Source organism: Heliconius melpomene, chromosome 10 (assembly GCF_056956725.1).
Source record: "Heliconius melpomene rosina isolate 202511_hmr_F chromosome 10, ASM5695672v1, whole genome shotgun sequence".
In the NCBI taxonomy this organism is placed as follows: domain Eukaryota; kingdom Metazoa; phylum Arthropoda; class Insecta; order Lepidoptera; family Nymphalidae; genus Heliconius; species Heliconius melpomene.
Window position 1 is genome coordinate 14,583,591 of NC_140398.1, and position 25,780 is coordinate 14,609,370.

Here is a 25,780-nt window from a genome sequence, read left to right on the forward strand (position 1 = left end):
TCACATATTGTCATTAATAAATAAAACAACTATAATATCAATCGATATTTTATTACAATCAAAAAAGTTATTAAAATTTTAAACGGTTAAAATGAGAAAAAAAAATTAAGTCCTAATGGCTTAAAAATACATTATATGACCGAATATATTTTGCCAATCGACTGTAAAAATAATAATTTTGAAAGCACGTGTCACGACTAAATTTTGATGTTCTTGCTCACATCGATGTTACAATGTTTTAGTTAATGCAACATCGATATTTCATCTGCTAACAACGATGTTCATCGAAAATCGATGATCGGACATCCTTATGTTGTGATACGTTCAGCCTGAACGCTACAGTCTCAGTCATAAAAGGCTGATTTTGTTATTCTGCGATCTATCATCAATCAATTTAGTGCATCAGTAAGTCCAATTATTATTAACTACACGGACATAGAAAATCATATTTTTATTGTATGATTATTAAATGGGAAAGACACGCCTAATGGGGTCAATCGAAGTATTATGGGTTTGATAGAAATAAACAATTGTTGAATGTTAAATGCAGGTACTAGGTAGCAGAGTATATCGAAAAACTGTTGTTAACGCTTAAAGATAGTTGATACAATCTTCAAATGTTGTTCTTTTGTTATAATACTTTTGAAGTTTTGAATATAACACCAACTATTCTCTATAAAGAATATGTTTCTTAAAATGTTTACTTAAAAAATAAATGTGTTATATATTTATATTCGTATTAAAGTATTTGAATAATTATGCAAAGGTAACTTTTTACTTAATTGCAGGTAAAAATATTCAACATGCCGCGCAAATACATAGCAAAGGGCAGCAAAAAGTATAATAAATATGATGTAAAACTTATAGCAAAAGCTGTTAAAGCATATAAATCTGGTATAAATTCTCTGCAATCTATAGCTGACAAATATAAAATAGACAAATCAGTATTATATAGGCACGCTACTCGTACTATGAAAAGGCAAGGAGGTCAGACTGCCTTATCAGAGGAGACCGAAAAAATAATATTAAATTATATACACATATGTACTAACTGGGGCTATACATTGGACTCTTTAGACGTGCGATTCCTTGTTAAGTATCATCTTGATAAAATAGGTAGGACAGTTTTAAAATTTAAAAATAATTTGCCTGGCCCAGACTTTGTTAGGAGTTTCCTTAAAAGGCACAAAGATCAAATATCTCAAACAGCAGATTGTCCAGATATGGAAAATGAAGTTGACAAATCTTTATTAGCTTTATTAGATATTCTCAATTCGATGCGGTGTGGAAAAAGAAAAAGAAAATTAAAAGTTGCCTCTTACGAATATAATGAAGAAGAAGAATTGAAAAGTGAAAACAAAAAAGCCAAAGAAATTGGAAAAAGAAAGAAACAAACAAATGATAATGAAGCATTTTCTGACAAAATAACCATATGTGATAAAAAATATGAAAAAGGCATTCAGAATATCAGTGACATAGAAAATAAAAACGTAGATAAAGGCAATGGTAAAAGTAAAAAGTTCAAAGGAATGAACGCCAAGAAAGTTGAAGAAAAGGTTAATACATGTTATGAAATTAGTGATACAAACCTTTTAAATAATACACAAAATACTAGCATAGCTTGTTTCTGTAATGATATTGTCAAGGCAATGTCCATCAAGGAAGGAGATTACATTGTATATGATGGAAATGAAATAATTATAGTAGAAAATTTTTCACATATAGAAGATGACAGTAATTGAAGAGTATAGTAATGAAAGTTAGTACAAGTAACAAAGTAAACATTCTTGCTGATGAAATTATATCAACTTCAAACAAAATACAAAAATGTTACAAATGTAAAGTACATTTGTAACATTTTTGTATTTTTTTTAGGTATGTTTGTTTTCCTATGTGTGGAATAACACTAAACAATTCAATCTAAGTACCTATAATTTGTAATAAATTAAACTAAAAGATTTTTTCTATTTTATAAACCATATTACCAAGTGGTAAAATGGTTTGTAAAATAAAAAGTTAGTACCTAAGGTGTTCACCAACTACATTTTTTTGTATTTTATATTATGTTTAATACTTGTTTTACATTTACTACAATTTAAATTTATTTTTAAAACACATTTATATTTATAGTAAATGTAAAATGAGTATTAACATCATCAAATGAAAAAAAAATAATACTACAGTATAAATTGTTTGATATTTAAATTTTTTTAAAAGCATTGTGAAAATTGGAAAAGGTTTATATCAACCCTATTTTACTGTTGATTTTTTGTTTAAAATATCACAATCCTATGTATAAAAATGGGACATTACAAATTCATGTTTTTTTTGTTAGATATAAGCCGCTAGTATGTAATAAAAAAAGCTTCGCCCTCTTTTACTCCTCAATTATTTATTTTCTGATTTAAATTACTTTCGTTATCTAATAATCAAAGTGCATTTTGAAGCCTTATTCTAGTAATGACTAGAAAGTGGCATATGCACCATTATGACTAAATGAATAACAATAACATTACAATATTCTTAGATAATTTACTGAGCAGAGTCGCCTGATCTTTGTTAGACTTCACTTCACTAGCAGCTTTATTAATCGAGACATGGTGATTTATATTGTACAACACAAGTTGTATGGACCACCATATTTAGAGAACTTACTCTAGATGTCAAATAAATCAGGGGTTTTACTATATTCACACAAACAACCCATTAAACACTGTTTCACTCTGTTATGGAATATATTTGTTATTTAAAAAAAAAAGGAATTTTATAAATATTATTTTTATTTTCAATACTTCTGTAACTGAATTACATTTTAGAGAAAAACATAAATTATCATTCTTACATTAAATTACATAAACTAATTGGAAATAAATAAATAAAAACAATTAATCTTGATGTAGTTTTTCTAAGGTATTTTTGGGGCTGTCTGCAAATTTTATTGGCCCACCAAGTTGGACTGTTTCAGGTATGCATAGTTCTTCATTGAGCTTCTTTGCTAAGAAATATATCTCTGCCAGTGCAATGACTAATGCACACATGACACCCAAAAGTAATCTAAATCCAAAGTCCAAGTTTCCAACCATCCATTCCACCCCTCTAAATCCAAATAGAAAACCGGCAAATATTGAAATAATAAATTGTCCAATGGCGATGAGTTGACGGTTTAGTTGTTTTACTAAAAAAAGAAAATTTATTTATTATACTAGTCTTTTTTGTATTTTATTTTTCTAGCATCATGCTTTATATTGCAAATATCGCTGGGTAGGCACCAAATTCACAGAGAACCTAGTGAGAAGACAGAAGACATCTGTTTTCAGTTTTTAACTCAAATTATATATAGAGTATATTGAATAGTAGGAATTTTTAATGAATCATTAACTATAGATTTCTGTTTTATATTTCTATATTTAACTAAAAAAGTATATTTAGAAATGTTATTTCTGCTAACACATCTTTTATAAAAATAAAAGGGTTTTTCCAAATTAATTATATGAAACTATTTAACAGGATTAATTGTGTATATTTACCATTCATTTCGTACATTTAAAAAATTTTGCAGTAGTCTGTGGGTCACAGGCCAATGTAATATAAATAAAACAATTTAAATTAAATTATTTAATCCAATTAAATATTTTCATTTAAAATCTATGAAAATAATTATTTATGAAACTTTACAAAGGATGAAAATCAAAGGATAACTTACATTGATATGAAATACTATCTTCAGGAAATTTCATTCTTACATTATCAACACCTTTTGTCATTTTTCTGTATTCTCGAGCTTCTTGCTGGGCTCTTAGTTTAACACATCTTGCTTCCAAATCAGGGTTTCTTTTAATTGTTTTATTTTCTGGAAGTTTCATTTGAGCATCTTCCAAAAGAGTGTGAAGATATGGAATGTCTTTTTCTCCATTAGACCTTCTGAGTTTGAGATGGTCATATAACCAGTTCAAATCTGCAATTACAAGATAAATGTCATTTTCATTTTTGGATTCCTTATAAATATCATCTTTTTCATCAATGTCATCACTGCAATTTTTATTATTGTCTTTTCTTTGTTTTTCACTTGTTTCTGGAATATTATTATCTGTCTCATTTTTTTCTTCAAGTTCACTTGTGGCTGTTTTTTCACCAGCGCAAGACTTTTTAATTTCATTTAAATTTTTAATATCAGATGAAGTAAAGGATATTGGTTTCTGATTAGCAATGCTGTAAGTTTCAGATTTTCCTTTTACACCTTTTACTATTTGTAATATATTATGAGGTAAATTATCAGATATGGGTACAGTTTTCAAAAAATCCAATATTTTTTCAGTTGGATAAATTTTTAGGTGTGTGTCAACAAGATATCCTTTAAGATCCATTTTTTATTTATTGGTTATATTCAACTTATGATTTAAATCTGCATATAAATCTCTTAATTCCTCTTCTTTTTCTTCAAATGTATTATCAATTCTTTGGCATTTGAAGTTCATATCATCAATAAATTGATCCCATTCTTTCTGTCTTCTTTCACGATTTTCATCTACTTTTTTTTTGTTAGCCTAAAGAAAAGTTAAAAGAGAAAATATAATACAAATAAGAAAAAAAGTGAATATTTAGATATTAATATAGAATGCCCACAATTTATTTATAAATTATATTTATTTGTTCCCTCCATTCCCATTAAAACACTCCCATTCCCCACTTTCTGCCAAATTCTAGAGGCATTGAGTATTGAATTGCGAATCTCAATGCCTTATTCCCATAAAGACATGTTGGTTCCCCAATTTTGACTGATTGTTTGAAGCTTAGCATATTAAGTAGTGGAACTCAACACATGCTTTGTTACCAGAGTGAAAGAATGAAAATATTTCCTAGTTTGAAGTGGATTTCCCTAGTGGGAATTGAACCCACAACTGTTGCATACCCTTTATATTATTGTTTTATTATATACCTTTTGTTTTTCCTGATATTGTATCTCAATTTCTTCAGAAAGTTTAGTAGCTTGAGCTAATTTCTCAGCTAAAACTGGCAATGCAGCATTGGAATTTTTTACTATTCTATCTACTTGAGTATCTTTTAAATCTGTAAGATTCTCAAGTACTGTGAACAAATTTTCAACTTCTCTATCACCTCTTTTTTCCTGAAAATGATATATATATTTATAATAATATAACTTGACTAAATTCAAAATTGTAGATTGAGTTATTAACACGAATGTCAGGTTATTTCATTAAGTATTTATCAAGAATTATTGTTTTCCTAAAAGATAGGTTCCGTGAACGATTCTTCAACATGTCACCATAGGATGTGAATATTTTATATAACAATACAAATTCTGTACATAGTTACCTCAAATTCTTTTAACATAAATTTGATCTCCCCATTAAGAAAAGGGCGATGGTCAAAAAGTCTTGACCAAACTTCGCTAATTTCTAAAACATATAAATTAATCAATTAGAAAACCATGTTGATGAGCTTTTATGCATACAAATTGGTAACATACACTTATAATTAAAATAACTGAATGATTCAATGAAATTAAATACCAACGTGTATTTTAAAATATTTTTTAATACTATATAACTCATATCGTGCACAAATTTAATATTAGTTTGAGTAACATGAAAAATAAACCATACCTCGTGACAGTTCCGTCATTATCACAAAAAAAAAATTAAAGTATGTCTATGTATAATTGATTACTATATAATCTGTGCATTATAACAAATAATTTATAACTCTTAATTAGGTAGCAAGTTTCTATTATCTTTACAATAAAAATCTAATAAAGTCAGAATAAATAAAGAGCTTAAGAACGACGAACGTATTATAATATTGTTTATGGTATGGAGCATTCATTCTTCCTGTCAATTATATTTCACTTCATTCGGCAAATCTCACATTCATGATTCAATTCAATTAGTTTATTCATTCATGACCGCTGAGATGGATGTGTTTGTTTGGTAATTGATACAAAATTGTTTTTATTTGCGCAGAAGTGATTTGTGGTTAACAATATGTGTTCAATTAGTCGCGAGTGTCGGTTTAGGTAATTTGGTTGGTGAATTGTGTAAATAGCTCTAAACGAATGTGATTGTAGACCTTGATAAGTGCAGTTTTATATTGTGGTCATCATGCCGGGTCTTATTGGTATCGGTGAATTTATTGACGAAACTCGAGAGGATTATAGTTCACCTACTACATCGACATTCGTTTCGCGTATGCCACAGTGCCGGCAAACTATAAACGCTTTAGAAGAAGTGAGTAATATTTTAACCTTTTTGAATTGCTCTTTTATTATTTATATAGTGGTTTTGTTCTGTCTATAGTTTAATCTAAAAAAAGTATAATGATAAAAAAAAATATTAAGAATGTTAATGTTATTCTGAGACAGTTTAACTTAATAATTATTAAAATTGAAGTCAATTGTTTTGATAATGAAATTTCTATATGAATTGACAACAGTGAATTTTCATTATACAAGTACTGGCTTTTTTATATTATTTGTTTAAGTACATAAATTTCTGTACCCGTTGGATAGGATGTAGTATGCTTATTATTTTATATTTTATTCATTTACAATCCAAAATATATAAAGGTATGAAATATCAAAAAAAAAAAAAAAAATAGCAGTACAAAGATTATAATAATTGAAGGATATATCTTTCTTTCTTTTTAATACACATTCTTAATTTTATTGCTAAATACAATTTTTTTCTCTTTTAATAAAAAAAATACTCAAGTATTATGAGACCTAAACACACAACCATTGCATATACTTAAAGTGTAATTATATATCCATTTGCTATATCATGAAGACATGAACAATTTTTTTCATATATCTATATTGTTGGTAAAATCTGTACACCAAATTAGTGAGGTCAACAGCATCTGACTCACCACCAGCAATAATTGAATGCACAGCTATACATTTTTGGAGTTAACTTATGCGTTACTCTGACATGTCCATTATGCACACATCATAATGTGCAACCTATTCAAAAAATTTACTTATTCTTCTTTTTATTTGTCTATAGGGATACTTTAAAAATGTTTATTTTTTTTAAATTTTTTTTTTAGTAAGATTGAACGTAGTAGTAATTATGCAGCGTTTAGATAAGTTTATATTCTAATTGATAGAATAGTTAATATCGATAAAAAAGGCGATACCGATTTTAGTCTAATAATAGATATACAGAAAATATCTTGGCGTTTGTGAACGATCTGTCGATACTGACACGAAACGCAAAGCAATGTCAGGAACTATTAAACGGAGAAGAGAAATTCTGTACGTGGATGGGAGGAACGAGGACAAAACCCAGTAAATACATTGTCCAAGTCTTTGAAGATGAAATACCAAATACCTATATTTGGTATTTCCTATCATATGATGCGGAACTTATAATTGCCGTCCAAAGCGTTTCCATTATGTCCGAAGCGGTATCTTCAAAATTTCTCGGTAAGAAAATAGATTCCGAAGAACGCATTGTTCCATCGCATCCGATGATGTTTTTTATGATGATCTTGAAAAGCCGGGATTTACCTATAAGTAATGCTTAACTTGCATTTACGACAATTTACAAATATAACGTCTAAATTGGTCTTTCTTAGTATGAGATAATAATAATATTCTTTAAATGACATTAGATGCAAGCGTCACAAAACATCTGGCTAGGGCTAACGCAATCGGCAGATACCACTACCTTACTTCGACACAAAAACAGTTTTGCGTTGAGATTAAAGAAACTATCGGAGTTCTTTAAATACCTAAGAGTAACCAAAAGACATTTTATTAGAAATTCATAGGATGATATTGTTACATCACTTCAGAAGCTCCCGTCAAGTAGTCAACCAACATAAAGACGAGAACCATAAGGTGCATGCAATGGGCTTAGAAATGCAAAATGAGTTATTGATCATAGGAAAATTCCTATCCCATAAGCTTTAGAATGGCGCACTCTAATACATAATTGGTCTTTAGAGCTGTTATAAATGTATCTAGATCCGTTCCAAAAGATATCCAGATCAAAGTAATCTGGTGAAATAGAGTAAAGCTACCGGAACAGCTAAAGAATTATTGGTAGGGTGTACTCAGAGACAGTGGACACTACTAGAGTCGTTATAATAAAGTGTTATTTCTAGAAAATACTACGTAGGAAGCACTGGAATAATTTCGAATTTGGTTAGGTTGGCCCCTTAAACTTACACTTGAGACATGCAGTGTTCTGAGCTTGTCTTTCTGCGAAGCGATGAACCCGGCACCTGAACGATACGACGTGAGATTGTGATTTAAAACTTAGCTCGTGATTTTTTTTTCACTGAAATAACAAATGAATATTTTAAATACATTATGTATACGAGGTGTGTTCAAAAAGTAAGGTGACTTTTCAAATTTGGCGGGCAACGTACTTTCGATTATCGATTTTTTTATTTTGTTATGTTGGTACACTCTTCCCGAACATCTGTACCAAGTTTCAAGTGTATAGCATTTTTTGTTTGGTTGGGAGAGGCGTAAAGGTTATAAGTGTTTTGCGTGCTCGGCGATTTCTTGCTATCGAAAAATATGGATCAAAGGATTTGCATCAAATTTTGTGTAAAAAATAAAATAAAGTGCTCCGAAACACTTAAAATGTTGACAGTGGCATACGGTGAAACTGTTCTGAGTAAAAAAAATGTTTACAAGTGGTACAAACTCTTCCAAGATGGCCGGGAAGATGCCAATGACGAGCCTCGCTCTGGACGCCCAAGCACGTCAACAACTGATGAAAACGTTCAAGCAGTGAAGAAAATTGTTCTGGAAAATCGTCGAATCACTATCAGAGAAGTTGCTGAGGATGTTGGTATATCGCTTGGCTCGTGCCATGAAATTTTTTCTAACGTTTTGGGCATGAGACGTGTGTCAGCGAAGTTTGTTCCGAAATTGCTAAATTTTGACCAAAAGAACCGTCGCATGAGCATCGCTCAAGAACTGTTGAATGACGTCAACGACGACCCAGATTTACTCAAAAGGGTCATAACTGGTGACGAATCATGGGTATATGGTTATGATATCGAAACCTATGAAAGGACGGAGATTTGCAACGATTGAAGAGATAAAGACTGCATCGCTGGAAGAGCTCAAGGGTATACCGAAAAGTGCTTATGAGAAGTGCTTTGACGATTGGAAAAACCGTTGGCATAAGTGTATTGTATCTGAGGGGGATTACTTTGAAGGGGACAACATAAATATTGATAAATAAATAAATATTTTTTCTTAAAAATACAAAGTCACCTTACTTTTTGAACACACCTCGTATTTTCATACATTTAGGAATAATGTAAAATGTTTAAATCCAAGATGTTTTATTATTTGCGAATTCAAGAATCAAATGAAGCGATAATTAGTGCGCTTGACAGATATAGCGTAACTAGTGCATTGAATATCTACAATCTAAAAAAACGAAAACAACACCTGTCGTATTACAATTTTGCACTACAACGTAATAATGATCGTAAATATTTATTCGTATTTGATGTAGAACTAAAAGTTATTTTATTTCACAAAAGTACTTATAATATCATTATCTAGTTTTTATATACAAATATTAAATGACTTAATTGTTAAATGATTTACAAAATATTTATTAAGTGTAAGTAATAATAACTTAACTATTAAACATGAAATATGTCGTTAATCTATCTATTTTTGGCAGAAAATTATCGTGTAGGTTCTTTGGTTATTGTAGAGGAGGATATTAAGAGAGGTTTTTATAGAAATTCTTAGGGGAAAGACACAGAACAGTATTATATATTTTATAGTTCACTCAAACAAATGTTCCTAGTTTATTAAATATATGAGGTGGTCATCCGTGGTGCAGGAGCACAAAGTGTGACTGCAACGCGACTCCAGGATTCGGCTGAAAGTGGGGAGCCTAGGTTCCCTCTGCTTACCCTGCTGTGTGCGAGATAAGCGTGAAGCTAATTTATTAAATATAAAAGAAAGATATTAAAAATTGTTAGAAAGATATGAAAGATTGTTAAAGTAGCGAAATATCTTTTTTATAGAACACATGTGAAAGGGTTTAGTGCTCACTCATGTTTAGTGGCTCACGTGTTCTTATTGGGACCAGTTCGACCCAGATCGAAATCTTGTTTCAAGTTTTCTTTTACTTTCTAACAACGTTTCTGAACAAAATTTAAGTTACTTTCGTTTTGCCGTATGTAGTATTTAATAAATAATTAAATTATATTTCAACAAACAAAAAAAAATGTAGTATATTTATTATTTTTAAGCTTTATATAACTAATTATATCTAAGTAAGTACTTAAAATAAATGAGGCTTGCTCATACACATTATGCTCAATATTTCATTATTCATTGTATAATAATAAAATTAAACAAGTTAGGTTACATCTAAGTGCTCGTATAAAAATATTACGTATACATAAACAATACAATAGTAGGAACGGTAAAAAAGAAAAAATGATGCAGAGACGACTTCTGGGGTTACAAGGTCAACCGCTTTCGCTATCGAATTTACACAAACGTGCACACTTATTCCATTTCCATAATATCCAGCCACTTTGAAAATCTTTTCTCGAGTCGACAAAGGTCACGGATGCTAGATTCACTAATTGGCGTGAATGAGTGAATGGCTTACTGTGTTATGATTCATGGCTGTTGCAATGTTTCACATCACTAACGATCTTTGATAATAGTAATTGAATGAATGGTTTTTTTTTACAGTTTTTTTTTATTACCTCGGTTAATTTAACACACTGCAAAACTCAGGAGTCTGTATCAATTAAAATAAGTTCTGCGTGATTGATTCGTTACTATTTGTTTACGAAATAATCTATTTGTTTATATGTAAACATTGAATTTGTTATTCAGTTAGGTTAAGAAGATTTTAGCATATTTCGATTTAACTGCTTTTCGTTTTTGTGTTTATTATTTTTAGTTCCTTGCTCTGGTAATAAGGCAAAGTGCGATTGAGTTTCGCTACTCAACACGCAATATATTCCTACTCTGAAGTGTTTTAACACTAGGTTCCCGCAGCCTAATTTTTAGTCAAGTTCAAAGGGATATATTTTAAATATATATGTATACAAGATATCATTATTGTTTTTTATTCTTACAAAATTACCATTCATTCATTTGCATGTCTTTGTCTTCTTATATTAAAATTAATCCAGTGTAGTGCAATCGTGAAAAATGAAAGTTTAAAATAAATACAAGTTTTTTTATGTTCTCAATTATAAAAGAAAATATTTTTTTATGTGTCACTGGTGAAGAAGAATATATTTATTATTTACTCATGATGCTTGGGTTTTTTTATATAATTAAAAACAAAACAAAAACTAGCAATTGTTTACACGCCATAACAAAAACGTGCTTAAGGAAAAATACCTACAAAACAATACAATGTAGGTTTCGATGTGACTCAAACCGGAAATATATTTTATGATTCAACGCGAGAAATGTAAATATTATTAAGTTAATTCATCTTATACTATTAGTCTTTTTAACTTTTGTAATGGAATGTTGTTCTACAGAAAAGACAGCTTCTGATTATCAGAAATTAATATTAGCAATTGCAATTTTTTATGGTAAAATGAGAAATAATTATGCATATTATCTATATAGTAGGCCTGTCGTGGTGCAGGGACGCAAGCGTCCGATTGTAAATGTGACAGGTTGTGGGTTCGATTACCATTCGAGTAAATGAAATATGTAATATTTAAAATTCCTCGTCGCTAGAATGTTTTAATGAGCACGGAGTGTCTTAACACTAGGTATTCCCAGATGCTTACTGTGCTATGTGCGCGATACAGATTGGAACATATTTTTTTATATATTTTTTTATCGCATGTTACTTTTATCAAACGACAAACAATGAATGTACGATACTTATAAAATTATATAAGTATAAAGCCTATAAGTATATAAGTATATAATATAATATAATTATTCGTTGTAGGTATTCTATAGGTACACTTATGTTAAAGCAATAGTAAGGACTAGGTACCATATGCTATTTTTTGTCGTAACTTTCTACTTTTTCCTCTTCTCTTTGATTTGCAGTTGATAAAATTCAAGGGGTCCCGTTAGATCTTTGTTTAAAGCGACAGATGTTTGGTGCTCCCTTATTGAATGGCTCGTGGATCCTATTGAAAACTGTTCGCAGAGAATGACCGTATCGTTAAAAAATGGGGTCAGGGGCTCACTATAGAAGTCTCAACTGCACAGAATAAAATAAGTGCAATTTTGTAAAGGTTATGAGATAACTGAATGGAAGTCGTATAACTTGAATAAGATTTGTTTCTTTGTTGAATTTGTAGTATTATTTATAATGGTTATTGTATTTAGTATATAAAAAGAAGAATATAAATTTATTTTGAACTGCTTAATTCTTTACAGACCCTGGACTTCGACCGCGATGGCCTAACGAAACTCAAGAAAGCCATAAAAGCAATACACAACTCCGGAAATGGTGAGTTTAAAGGAAACGTATATAATATCTATATTACAAAATATACTGTCGTGGCACAGCGGCACAAGGGTGTGACTGTAGCGTGACGGTTATGGGTTCGATCCCCACACGAGGAAGTGAAATATTTTAATTACGTTTATATTTCCATTTCTTCGCTCTGGTGTCGAGGCAAAGCGCGGCGTTGAGTTTTGCCACTCAACACGCAATGCCTCCAGAATTCGGCATAAATTGGGGAACGGAGTGTCTCAACACTATGTTCCCTCTACCTACGCTGCTGTGTGCGGGATACAGCGTGAAGCTGATCTTATTTACCTAATAATTATTAATAAAATAAAAATAATTTACATATGAAACTTGAAGAGAGGTTCAAACTTTTATGTAATACCATATCTAAAGTATGTAAGATAAATTTTACAAATTATTTTCGTCCCAGTTGGTAGGTTACGGTAGACTAAGTTATTATTAAGATACGGCACGGCAGCGTCGCAGCATTCAAATGTCAGTGGGATAAAAGCAGTACTCTTAATGAATCCGTTTTAGATACTTGAATTTTAGGTTCATCTTCCTTCGAACGACACGAGTGTGAGACGAGAATAGAAACAGAGGAAGTGATATGAATAGAAGAAATCTAAATATATGTAAGAACGTCGAACGGAATACTTTTAAATTTTTAACACACGTGTTTAATAGGTTCTATATGGTAAATATGTAGTTCATACTCTATTGAATGTCATTGTTTGTATTATTATTAGTAGTAAAAAGCAATTTATAGTCATATTATTTAGAATATGCCTCTTTGTCTATAAAAAAAAATACCGAGAAATATTGCTAAAAAGAAATCATTGTCTGATTATTCTATTCCATTCTTCTTTTCCTTTCATTATATTCTTAATCTTTCACTAACTTTCATACTTTTTTGGCAAATATAAATTAAAAAAAATGAGATGTAGATGGATACATCTATAAAAATAAATAAAAAGATATATATTTGAAGATAAAAAGATATTTATTAATGTTTAATTAATACAGATGAACGGATGTAATGATTAGTTTTTGTTTCAATTAATTTAACACAACCAACATCGAAAATATTAAATATTGAAAGCGACATAGAAACACCGGTGAAGCCATTAAATTAAAACGAAAATATATAACTTTCGTTTTTATGCCAAGTCCGAAAGGTAACGAGATAAGAGAGTTTATTGACACTGCAATACCGTCGCGTGCTAAGGTTTGTTTACTGCGCCAGAGTTGGGCCGCGAACTGGTTGTACGGGTTTGGCTTAGCTCAGCCGCAGCTGGCAAGGTCGTGCGCGCGCGCATGCAAAAACGACAAAACCTCCGCGGACATTCCTAAAGAGTGATGTGGTGTTAAATGTTCAGGAAAGTTCTAACCAATGTTTACAATGTAACTTATCCAATCAAATCGAATGTAAATTATGAAACGCAGTTGGAACCTTTCCAAATAATAATATCTATACTAATATAATAAAGCAGAAGAGTTTGTTTGTTTGTTTGTTTGTTTGAACGCTAAGATCTCTGGATCTACTGGATCGATTTACTTTGTTTTTGTTTTGTATGAAAGCTGCATTCTTCAGAAGTGCTATAGGCTATATAATATTACATTACTCATATATACTAATAAATTAAAATACTTTCTAATTTGACATGCAATTTATTCTGCCATGTTAATAACAACCGTCGTCGCTATGCGACTGCGTTCGTTACCGCGTCATTTTGATATTCATCCTTATGAAAATAAATATAATAGTCACTTTTAGCATTTCATCTAGATTGATATTATATACGTATAGAAATTATATTCTTATATTTCAAGCAGGCGTAGCCGCGTCCGGGTCCGCTAGTCTTTGTATATAATCACAACACTCTTATACTAATAAAACTGTTATTTATACGTCGATTACGTTATATATTTTTTTTGTGTGTTCACTCTGTATTCCGTACGTAGCAGGGTATGCAGAGGGAACCTGGGAACTTAGTGTTAAGACACTTCTATTCCACACTCCGTCGAATACTTAAGGTGTGTATTGTGTGTTGAGTGCCGGATCTCATATATATTTATTTTATAGATATTTTCAACGATTTATATAATAACATAAAATACGTTTATATTGTCTATTTTTAATTAAAATAAATTTAAGTGAAACTAACATAAGCACACGTAGGTGCATTTAATGGCATTTTCTTCATCATTTTTATATAAAAGCTTGTGAAGTTTTCGTTTAGTTCATACAAAGTACTACTACTACTGAAATGATTATACGAGACCAGCGGAGAAATTGAAAGGCGTTAGGCTCAAGTGTCGTCATTTAATATTCAGAAAGCGTCGATAAGATAGAGCCAGCGAATGTGGAACTCGACACGGATGACCGTCACAGTCGGTATCTTCACTCCCACTCATATGATATTAACACGCTTAGAGCAAACACTATGCCTAGCCTAGCTTTAGATAGATTCTTTAATGATTAATATTTTTTATGTTCATATACGAGTATGTATATATATATATATATATATATATATATATATATATATAGCATTTTGCAGTGAGGGCAAAGAAAAACAATGTGGGTGGTGTTTAGATGAAATCGACCTTAATACCATAAACATACTATTTTACTAAAAATAATAAAAAAATGTCGTCAATTTTTGTATATATTTGCAAATAATTTATTAAATGACTTAAGTATAAATAAACTTGGTTTATTGATTGTAATAGATTTTTATTAATTATTAAAATTTATTAATTTTAACATTTAATTAACTCTTCGTTGAAATCGAGGTGATCGTTATATTGAAGTGATTGAGGCTATCTAAAATGTTCATTTCATCAAGTTCTACAAGTGACGTAATAACTAATGAATTTAGTGACAATTACAAATTTACAACTAAACAAGTAGATTAGATCGGTCGGTCTCTTTAGTGATCTTAATAAGTTGTCTCTTTTGGCTTACAGAAATAAGCGCCTAATTCCGTTGTAATTGCTAAGTAAAAAAAAACTACAAGACGCCATTACAGCGTAGTATCTGACCTAACTTAATTACATTCGAGGTAAATTTCTATTAAAACTTTGCGTTTTGAAATACTTCAATGAGGGCAAATGTCAGGGATCGATGAAACCAATATTTATAGTAGGTACCTAAGCTAAGAGAAATATAATCACAATGTAATAACTTTTACTGTAATTTACGACTTTACGACTAATTCGCTTTTCTATCGCAAATAAACATTTTTAATTCCAAATAAAAAAAATCGTACTTTTTATTTGCCACCCAGCTCACGTGGATAACGAGATGTACTTGTCGCGGGCCTTGGAGCGGTTAGGAGAGAACGCACTCAGCAAATATTCTGAACCTGACATTGGTGCTGCATTCTTCAAATTTGCCGTGGTCACCAAGGAGCTGTCAGCGCTCATGAAGACTTTGGTTAGTATGATTATTCTCTTACTGGTACATATATTTTTTAGCTTCATAGGTATTGTATGTTGAGTAGCAGCAACGCCACGCTTTACCTCGACACCAGAGTGAACAATTAATGACAATAGAAAATATTACATTTCCTCGAGTGGAAATCGAACCCACTATCTGTCGCGTGTACAATCACATGCTTGTGCCCCTCTGCCACGACAGGCCTCTTTTATTCATTTATAAAAATATATTAATAAAAATATAATATTTATATACTTTAATTATTATTGTATTATCATCAGTATGTATGTTCAGGTGGTGTTGATTACCTACTAAATTTGAATATTCGTTATGATTAAATTGAAACAGTGAAATATATTGGTACGCCCTAGTTTCAGCTTGCTTGCACAGAACTGTTAAGTGTTGCGCCGATAATATGAAATAGTAGCGATTTTTAAATGTGGTTTTTTATTAAAATTTAGCATGTTTTTAATGATCTTATTTTAACATAAATAACAATTAAAATTATTCTTCTTAATAAGGAAGGAATTAAATATTATTGAACTATTCATTGTTTATATATTTTGTATTACTTTAAGGTAAAAAAAACCCGTCAGTTTTCACTTTTTGTTTAAATTGTACAATATATTTGATGTAATGTAAATTTGGCACACGACCGACCTCAATTACGAACAATAGAAAGTAAAGATGAGTACCAGTGATTTAAAATCTACGAAAGTATGTGATAAATATTTTCTTTTCTCTATTTAATAGTATCCTTATTTAGGTTTGGTTTTAAAATATTGCATTTTATATAAATAAATTCTTATTTTTTTTTTCATTGTAATAGGTAATATACATAGAAACACGATTATAAATCAAAAATAGTAACCATTTAAAAAAACAATAATTAGTGTAGCTCTAGAACTACATTATAAAATACGCAAAATTCTAAAGAATTTGCCGATCTTTTAAATTTTTACATGTTAGTGACTAGTGACTTAATAACGTCTATATGCGTGGGCGCATATAGACGTAGATTATACTCGTAAATAGGCCAGGGTAGCTATACCTCGACCCTGGTATTGTTGCCGGGCCGGACGATAACACATCAATTAGATCATCACCTATTTTCTATGTTCGATTATCTTTGCCAAAAAACTAAAGCTTAAATGAACTAGTGATTAAATGAAAAACTAATGCTTAAATGAATTACTTAAATTAATGTTAACTAAATGAAGGCGCAAGAGTGATGGCGTTGAGTTCTGCCACTCACCACACAATGGCTTCAGAATTCTGCAGAATATGGGGAACGGAGTGTTTTAAAACTAGGTTCCCTCTGCCTACCCTGCTGTGTGCGGGATACAGCGTGAAGCTGATTTGATTTTATGTTAACTAAAGTGCTACTACTCTATATTTTGCGAATAGCAAGTTCGGATCAACAAAGGCTTAGTGGTTTAACAGGGCTATTTATAATAGAGAAAACGGTGCACCATTATCTCCAATCCGGTAACGTTGTGAGCTTGTTACAATAAGCAATTTGTCTTATCTACTAGCTACGACTTTAAATGGGGCTACAAATTGCTATAGACTATTTAGGTACTTATATAGAAAACCGAATTCTACATTAAAAAAATCTGGCGAAGGAGAAGAACTAATAAATATTTATAATTGTGCCTACTAAAAGTATAAATCTGTACCTATCATACATTTGGAAGCTAGAATATCATTAGACATGTAAATATGGAACACATATTTACCACTCCCACTAATCCAAAAACTTAAATAAATACTAAAAAAAATGTATTTAATTAAAAGTTGTAAAATCCATTCTTAATTTCTAGAGATTGTGTCAGTTGTATCTTACAAATTTGCATTATTTATAATCTCTCAAAGTGGTTATTTTTCGCATTTTTCCGAATCCAATAAGATTAGAGGGAGCAACCTCGTTCCATTTCTGCTCGCTAAGTCCAACCGACTCTTGGGAACTGCGCAGAATCCTTGCCCTGCCCTTGACACGGCGCAATCCTTTGTCCTTCTGAGTGCTCGTTGTTTTATAAGTCTACGTCGCGTAGTAAGTAAAAAATACTTTAATGTAACTCTTAAATTCTAACCTAATGCTTTCTTATTTTATTAGTAAAACATTATTTTGATTTAATATTATACTCTTAGGCAAGAAAATTCTGTTATATTATTCTTTATTTAGGTAGTTGCTAAAAAGCTAAACTAAATAAATAAAATTAAAATTAAATCAGCTTCACGCTGTATCCCGTACACAGCAGGATAGGCAGAGGGAACCTAGTTTTGAGACTCGGTTCCCCACTTTCTGCCGAATTCTGGATCATTCATTGCGTGTTGAGTGGCAGAACTCCCCGCTTTGCCTCAACACCAGAGCGAAGAAATGGAAATATAAACGTAAACTTAACACTTCCTCGAGTGGGGATCGAACCCACAACCGTCGCGTTACAGTCACACTCTTAACTAAATTAAAAAATTATAAGTTTTCCATTATTTGTACCATCAAGCTTAGAATTAATTACCTGAGAACTCCTATCAAAGATCACCAACTTGTCATAGAATATTACTCAATAGTAAGCCTGGTGTGTAGCGTTTCGCATCAGAGGGCACGGCGTTTTCCGCTCCGTTTATTTTTCTTTCTGTGTCGCATATAATTTTATAAGAAAATGCTATTTTTACATATAATATAATACATATATTGTGTACAATTTTCGATTGAATAAATAACCTGGGTCACACCTTACAGTTTACTGTATGAAGTCACGACAATTTTTCAATGACCTCGCTCTTTGTGTCGTTGAATGTATTGTACTTTTCAAGATATACCTACATATATTATATTTTAATAATAATAAAATACCTATATGTTTAAATAAAAAAATCGAATAAATTGTTTCTATAGGATTACTTAAGGTATACAATTTTGCCGTTTTTATAATTTGTAGAAATATTAATTTAACTTTTCATAGGATTTTCAGTGTTTACAGCCGTAAAAAAAAATATTTATCGCGATTTTTGACACGATTCATTTCGCATACTCCTAGCTAATACATCACTATCTTTATCAATAGAAACACGTCATATGTCATAAAAAAATCTATGCAAAAAAAAATGTGTATAACATTAAATTTCTACAAGAGTCAAGTGTGGAACCAACAATGATCCCCTTGCCAGTCATTTGCATACAATAGCCGAGTACAAAGCACGCGCGTGCTCTCAATTAGAGCACTGCTCATAGTAAGAAACATTATCTTTTTTACTATGTAATATGTAGAATACGCACAGACGTACAGAATAGCGTAATGTGTTCTTGCATAATGGCATTTGTAATTGTTTATTATGAACGTAAAGTTCCATTGTAAGTTTTTGTAATAGTATCTTTATGTGCCCTCTAGACAAACGACTCTGATAGTCTATAGTACTTTAGCTAAGATATTTTGTCAGTTTTGCACATGATCAAACAAAAGTATCGTGTAGTCAAGAACTTAGTTTAGTATGTCTGTTAATAATGGGGGCCTAGTGTTAAGATACTTCGCTCCCGACTTTTCGCCGTATTCTGGAGGCATTAACGGCGTGCTCTTGCCTCAATACCAGAGAGAAGAAATGTAAATATTAAATTTAATTTTATTTCCTCGAGTGGGAATCAAATCCGCGACCTGTCGCGTTAACAGTCACACGGTTGTGCTGCTGCGGCACTACTGGCTCCAACTGTATTTAGGTTTTTTTTAATATACTAGAAGTTAATTGATCGACGCAAAATATTGAACTTTTAGCAATGAATAGGTAGGTACTAAAAGACTAAAAATTGAGAGGCAGACGTAAAATATAAAAAAATATACTCTGCTCTTATCAAGTAGGTACATTCGCAGATATTGTGAATGACGTGGGGCTGTGTTAGGCTCTTAACAAAATTGAAACGCCGAGTTCTGCGTGCCTTTTGGGTACAGAAAGGACTATTCTTAGAAATAGCTATGAGTATATCACAAAAATCTATCTATTATTCATCTAAAACTACATCTTAGGAGACATGTAAGTAAGTAAACAACAAGTAAAACGTTTACAAAACTAAATATATATATACCTAAAAATAAACAAACAGAAAGGCTAAAAAAGAGAAAACTAAATCTCTGTTCTTTTGTTTAACATCATGCCTAAAATTTTTTGCAAGTAATCGAGAATGTTTACGAGGTGTTACGACAAAAATATGTAGTCCGACGCATTGTGTCCAAGTTATTTTAAGATTGCAGCTAGATAAATGCTTATTCGTTGCGCTATAGAAATGTTGAAATAGAACCTGTAAACGCCATTATTTGTACAGATGTACATATTATTTGTAATGTTTTCAGTAATTGTCAAAAATGTCTCTCAAATAACATTATTTGGCAGATAAAAAAATAATCAAATCAGCTTCACGCAGTATCCCGCTCCCAGCAGGGTAGGCAGAGGGAACCTGGGAACCTAGTAATAAGATCCTTCGTTCCCCACTTTACAGCGGATTCCGGAAGCGTGTTGAGTGGCGGAACTCAACGCCGCGCTTTGCCTCGTTACGAAAGAGGAGATAAATGAAAATAATAAATATTTCACTTCCTCGAGTGGGAATCGAACCTATAATGTACCTCTGCGCTACCACTGGAGCATATTATCTGTATTTTCTGAAATTTAATATTTTTTTAATATAAGGCTGTAGTTTTTTTCTTTATATTTGCAATTTATTTTGTAAGTATTGCGCAACGTAATATTCAATTTGAAAATTGTAGGCCGTGTATTCAGAAAAATAATTACGTTTTGCCCTTGTTTGTTATTAAATTTCTCTTTAGAAACTATTATTAAGATTTTTTCACTTGTAAAAAGCGAGCGCCGCTTGACATATTTTTTTTAATGGCTTTCATAATATTTCTTATTATTTTAGTTCATTAAATGTTTCTGTTTGTGTTTTTAATGTGTAGAAAAGCTTACACGCTTAAGCTTAAGCTTAAAGTGTTAATATGACTATAAATAAAAATTTAGAGAAACATGATTAAAAATTTAAAATACTGCAAAGTGGAAGTGGTGCAGTCTTCTTTCTATACTCGTACAAAGTCGTTATTGAGGTCGACTTATTAATAAAACGTTATTGATCGATAATGTTTTACAGTGCAACGATCATGTCAGCCATTTCGTTTCCTAGGTCGTTTGACATTTTCTAGCTTTAAATATGAAATTTATTTTGTTTTATATCTTAGGCACTTTCAGTATGTATTTTATATTTCTATTAACATTTATAACATATATATTTAACCGACTTCTGGATAAGGAGGACGTTCTGAATTCGAGTGTTTTTTTCTTTGTTACCTTGAGGTAACTTTCAATTGGGTAGACCTATTTTGATAATTATTTTTTTATTTGAAAGCTAGTGCTTTCTTTGCCTTTTGTTCCCATTTTTGGTCCATTTGGCCCAGTTCTAACAATGCCATCAATGAGAAAATTATATAAATTTAAATTAGCATTGTTTACTGTTTGTAGCGATTGAGTACGTACATATACGTTTAGAATATTTATATCTGGCTTTTGAAATACATTGTACTGATAGATACATTCGACTAATATTATTAATTTCTTCCAGATTTCAAAATAAAGCGGACCAGATAAAATGTTTCAATAAAAAATAATTAACTAATAAGGGTTGCTTGAATTTTTAATTCGCACATTTTGTTATCGGATTAAAGTATTCAACAAAATGAAGCCGACAAGACATGTTAACAACAATTTCCCTCTTCCATATTAATTAGCGGAGTGCTCAATGGCCTACGACAACATCCAGGAAGGGTTTCAACGTGACAAGTTGACAACCCCTTTGTTCCTCTGACCCTCTCTCGGTGTCTGTCGGTGGCGCGTTCGCCCCATTGATTGCACAATTATGTCGCGCTTCGAGTATTCGATTTGCTAGCGTTAATGTTTTGCTTATATTGCATATTTTTTTTTGCGAGGAAAAAGTTGCAACGGTTTCACGGCATGTGTGCTTGCCTTTTTAGTATTTTTAAAATAAACGCAGTTTTTCTTCGGTATTTTCTAAAGGTAAAGGTTGTGGGTATGATTCTCTCTCGAGGAAGTTGTTCATATTTTCATTCATTTGCTCTCTCTGGTAACGAGGCAAAACGCGGCGTTGAGTTCCGCCACTCAACTGGGAACAGAGTGTCTTAACACTGGATTCCCATGTTACCTCAGCCTACCCTGCTATGTGTGCGGGATACAGCAATAAGCTTAAAAAAAGATAATATAAATTTTGAATTCATATATGACAGGAGGTTTTAGGTCAGGGTTCATGTTATTGTGGATATTCAATTTGCGAATACATTATGGTTGCTCAACAACCATCGCTATTCAGCGCACCACGTTCGACGCCTATTCGGCCGGTGCATTTGCAACCAGGTGGAACGTTCTAACAAAACTATGAGGTAACCGAGTGTACGACTGTACTGCAGTTGTAGTTCAAGCTGACGCCGACGCTCGACTCTCGTGGAATGCAGATGTTTGGCAACTGACTACTTGATATGAGCACAGATTGTAAATTACCATTTTAGTAATATTTATTTGTTTTTTTTTTTTAATTTCATTTAATGAAAAAAAATAACTAATTTAAACAGGATTAATATTATGGCAGGCAGGATGATTGTAGTATTAACTAATTATTTTATCTATATAACTATTAATTTAATCTTTCATTAACAGATGCAGAACATAAACAACATAGTAATGTTTCCTGTAGACAGTCTACTCAAAGGCGATCTCAGGGGGGTTAAAGGTGATCTCAAGAGGCCTTTTGATAAGGCATCTAAAGACTACGAGTCAAAGTACCTGAAAATTGAAAAAGAGAAAAAATCACAGGCAAAAGAAGCTGGATTAATACGAAGTGAGGTTACGTCGGCTGAGATTGCCGATGAAATGGAAAAGGAACGAAGGTTGTTTCAGTTGCAGATGTGTGAGGTAATTTATTATAATAATTAGATTATAGCTTATTTATAATAATTAATTAAAAAAATAAATTGATATATATTTTTACTTGAATCGTTAAATTAATAAAAACATGCTTAGGTCTAAGTTTGTAATGATTTCTGTTAGGTATATGTATATAAATTTTGAGTATAATGGAACTTTCATTCTTTTTGGTCCCGCTAATGAATACTTTTGGCATAGCGCCTAACAGCAGTTAGTTGAATTTAGTTTTAGTATTGGCTTTTGTAGTTCAAATCAAAACTTTAACTAAACTGTAATTGAAATATACATATTGTATTATTCTTAAAATTACTTTAGGTCCAAGTTTGAAATATCTCGCAATGGATTGTTTTTTTTTTTTAAGATTGAAATATGAATGCATCAGTACAATTTTAATAAGTTATACCGCAATCCTATCATTTTTAATTTTTTTTAAACGTCTATATTATGTGTACGTATATATGCATATCAAACAAATATTTCCTACTGTCATTAGCATAACATCACGGCATAGGTGAAATCCCAGTCCGCTCGACGGTCGCAAGCCGAGGTTCGAATCCCGCAGGGCGCCCTTACTGTCGTCGATTTCCTCACAGGCAGCCACTTAGTGCTTCCATTAATAATACAAATGATACAGATCACTTATGATAAATACTTATCACCCGGTTTTTTATTTTCATATTTATCTAAAATATAAAAAACACATGTAATAAGACTACGTCATGTAATCTTGAAAATTATCTTTGCCGATAACAATGCAGAAGCAGTTTAACATTGAATAAATATATAAATAGATAGTTGAAGAAATAATCATGTTCTTTAATAATAATTTGAAATAAGGGTTTGCGTTTCAAATGGTGTTTATAATTTTAAAGTTGCCATGATATTAATTTATGGTTGTCCACATCAGTGTCAGCGACTGCGGTATATGCCGTTAGCCGCGCGTTCACAATTGCTTCAAACAAAATGTACGATTATTTACGCAGGATGTCAATGTGACATGCGAGAGTAACGGAACGCGGCCTGGCCATATTGTAGATTAAACAATGAAAGATATATATTATTATTTATATGTATATGGAAAGTTTTACGTTATTGCTTCTTTAATACGTGTGTCAACATCTATGCACATACTAAAGATAAACTGTAAAAATAAAACATATTATTATCTACAGTCAACAAGCGGGTAGATGTGAAAAACAATTGACAGTGACTGATTTTTTTTAACGAATTTTAATTAAAAGATTTTTAATTCCTATGCCAAATTCTTTTAGGCGTTTAAAATAAAAAAAAAACCATTTGGTCGGTTGATATTGAAACAATGAAGAAAATTTTAGGTGCAATCTGTTGGCACTAGTAAAATTCGCGTCGTCGTCGCTCTGGAATGCCAAATGTCTGTACGTCGCTTATCTATGGATGTTGGTGTGTGCGTGTGTGTGAACGTTCGCGGGCACGTTATTGCACAACTGCCAGCCTGAAATTGATTGCCCTCGCTCCGTAGCCTACGGCGTTAACGATGCATTTTGACTATATTTAGTTTGACATTGTGTTGAATAGTGAAATATGAAAATTGAAACATGATTTGTTCTAAATTTTACTATTATATAATGGTATGTTTAAAATAAAAATAAATAAATATTTAAAATTATTGTAATATTAAACATTTGCTTAGGAGGAAGGGCTACGATATTTAAATAACAAAAGTCCCTCCTTATTCTTATTTGATGTTTACCAAGTTTTTCGTTCGTCTAAACCTCAGCCACGGATGATTTTCGAATAAGGTTATTTAAATGTCACCAAAGATTTCTCTCTTAAGTGTTCTATCATATTAGTAGTTATATATTGTTATCATTTGCATTTCTATGTTGCTTTTATACTTATGTATACAAACTTTCAAAGGAGCATTCCGTTCGTTGAACAGGAGCGAACCGTGAACCAGTACGGACCGTTTACGGTTACCTTTTGAGTGAACCTGGTGTGACGATGATATGCTCTACTGCCCACATTTCCTGATGATGATGATTTCCTGATGAGATTTGATCTTATTTCATGTGCGTTTGCGTGGATATAATTTCTTTTCCTTTCTATTTTCATATCTTTACGAATTATAATTTTATTATCAACATATAACGCCTATTAACAAATGTATGTTAAATATTTAAAAACATGAAAATATGCCTTCTAAGAATTAGCTATGAATAAAAGGATATATTTATGTATGTACCACCGAGAACTATCTCGTTAGTCGTGGTCGGTGCGGTAAATAATGAAAGAAAGACTGAGGTGGGTTAGCCAGTGCAGTACTGTGGCGGCGGGTCATCGACCGGCCTTGCGCGACGCAGGGCCGCTGCCGTGCCGTCTTGACCCTCGCTTTGTTCGCTGTTCAGCGAAGACACTCCTGCCGTTGATGCCAACATCAGCTATATCTACATGTAATGGATGATACTTGATAGAATTATTCATAATTTAAATGTGATAATCGTTAAAGTTTATTTTATGTATACATAAGTATGGGTATTATAGATAATGTTTAATTAGCAAACGTTGTATCGCTTTTTATGTAATATCTACATAGTTACAAAAAATATTTTAAGGTCGTCGTGGTACATGGACACAAGTATCCAACTATAAACGTGACCGATTGTAGATTCGATTCCCACTCGAAGAAATTGTCACTTCTTCAGTCTGCCAAACGCAGCGTTGACTTCTTCATCAAGCCTCCAGAATTCGGCGGAAAGCGGAGTGTCTTAACACAAGGGTCCCTTTGATTACCCTGATACATGCGGCATACAGTTGAAGCTGAAAGAAAAATATATTTGCCGACATAACAGATGGTACTTTATTAATACAGTATACTCGTATATACACGCCCAGACGTCAAGACAGTTGTGCAAGGTCGTCTCTC

General features: G+C 31.6%; 4 protein-coding genes across 9 annotated transcripts in view; 2 read left to right on the top strand and 2 right to left on the bottom strand.

The window, feature by feature from the left end:
• Positions 1–117: 117 nt before the first annotated feature.
• On the top strand, positions 118–2,895 carry LOC146535846 (uncharacterized). Of its 4 annotated transcripts, none has more exons than XM_085190751.1 (2): positions 118–405; positions 789–2,895. In XM_085190751.1, the coding sequence occupies exon 2, from the start codon at positions 804–806 to the stop codon at positions 1,740–1,742; it is 939 nt and encodes a 312-aa protein (XP_085046877.1). In that variant the 5' UTR covers positions 118–405; positions 789–803; the 3' UTR covers positions 1,743–2,895. The 4 variants fall into 4 exon arrangements, with proteins under 4 accessions (XP_085046877.1, XP_085046876.1, XP_085046878.1 ...); XM_085190750.1 differs by lacking the exon at positions 118–405 and adding an exon at positions 412–550; XM_085190752.1 differs by lacking the exon at positions 118–405 and adding an exon at positions 561–717.
• On the bottom strand, positions 2,763–4,364 carry LOC146535847 (uncharacterized). The gene is made up of 2 exons (XM_085190754.1): positions 3,704–4,364; positions 2,763–3,175 (listed from the first exon to the last, which is right to left on the bottom strand). Exons 1-2 carry the CDS (start codon positions 4,362–4,364, stop codon positions 2,886–2,888), a joined length of 951 nt encoding a protein of 316 aa, XP_085046880.1. The 3' UTR covers positions 2,763–2,885.
• Positions 4,024–5,700, bottom strand: Muted (biogenesis of lysosome-related organelles complex 1 subunit 5). Of its 2 annotated transcripts, none has more exons than XM_085190755.1 (4): positions 5,625–5,700; positions 5,335–5,417; positions 4,937–5,125; positions 4,024–4,544 (listed from the first exon to the last, which is right to left on the bottom strand). In XM_085190755.1, the coding sequence occupies exons 1-4, from the start codon at positions 5,641–5,643 to the stop codon at positions 4,368–4,370; spliced, it is 468 nt and encodes a 155-aa protein (XP_085046881.1). In that variant the 5' UTR covers positions 5,644–5,700; the 3' UTR covers positions 4,024–4,367. The 2 variants fall into 2 exon arrangements, with proteins under 2 accessions (XP_085046881.1, XP_085046882.1); XM_085190756.1 differs by having other exon boundaries at positions 5,536–5,645.
• A 193-nt stretch (positions 5,701–5,893) lies between these two features.
• Asap (ArfGAP domain of ASAP) overlaps positions 5,894–25,780 on the top strand; it is a 40,271-nt gene continuing 20,384 nt past the window's right edge. For both annotated transcript variants that reach the window (XM_085190747.1, XM_085190748.1), the window contains exons 1-4: positions 5,894–6,245; positions 12,386–12,458; positions 15,755–15,903; positions 22,612–22,866. In XM_085190747.1, coding sequence (XP_085046873.1) covers positions 6,120–6,245; positions 12,386–12,458; positions 15,755–15,903; positions 22,612–22,866 — 603 coding nt within the window. In that variant the 5' untranslated portion in view covers positions 5,894–6,119. The remainder of the gene's footprint in view (positions 6,246–12,385; positions 12,459–15,754; positions 15,904–22,611; positions 22,867–25,780) is intronic.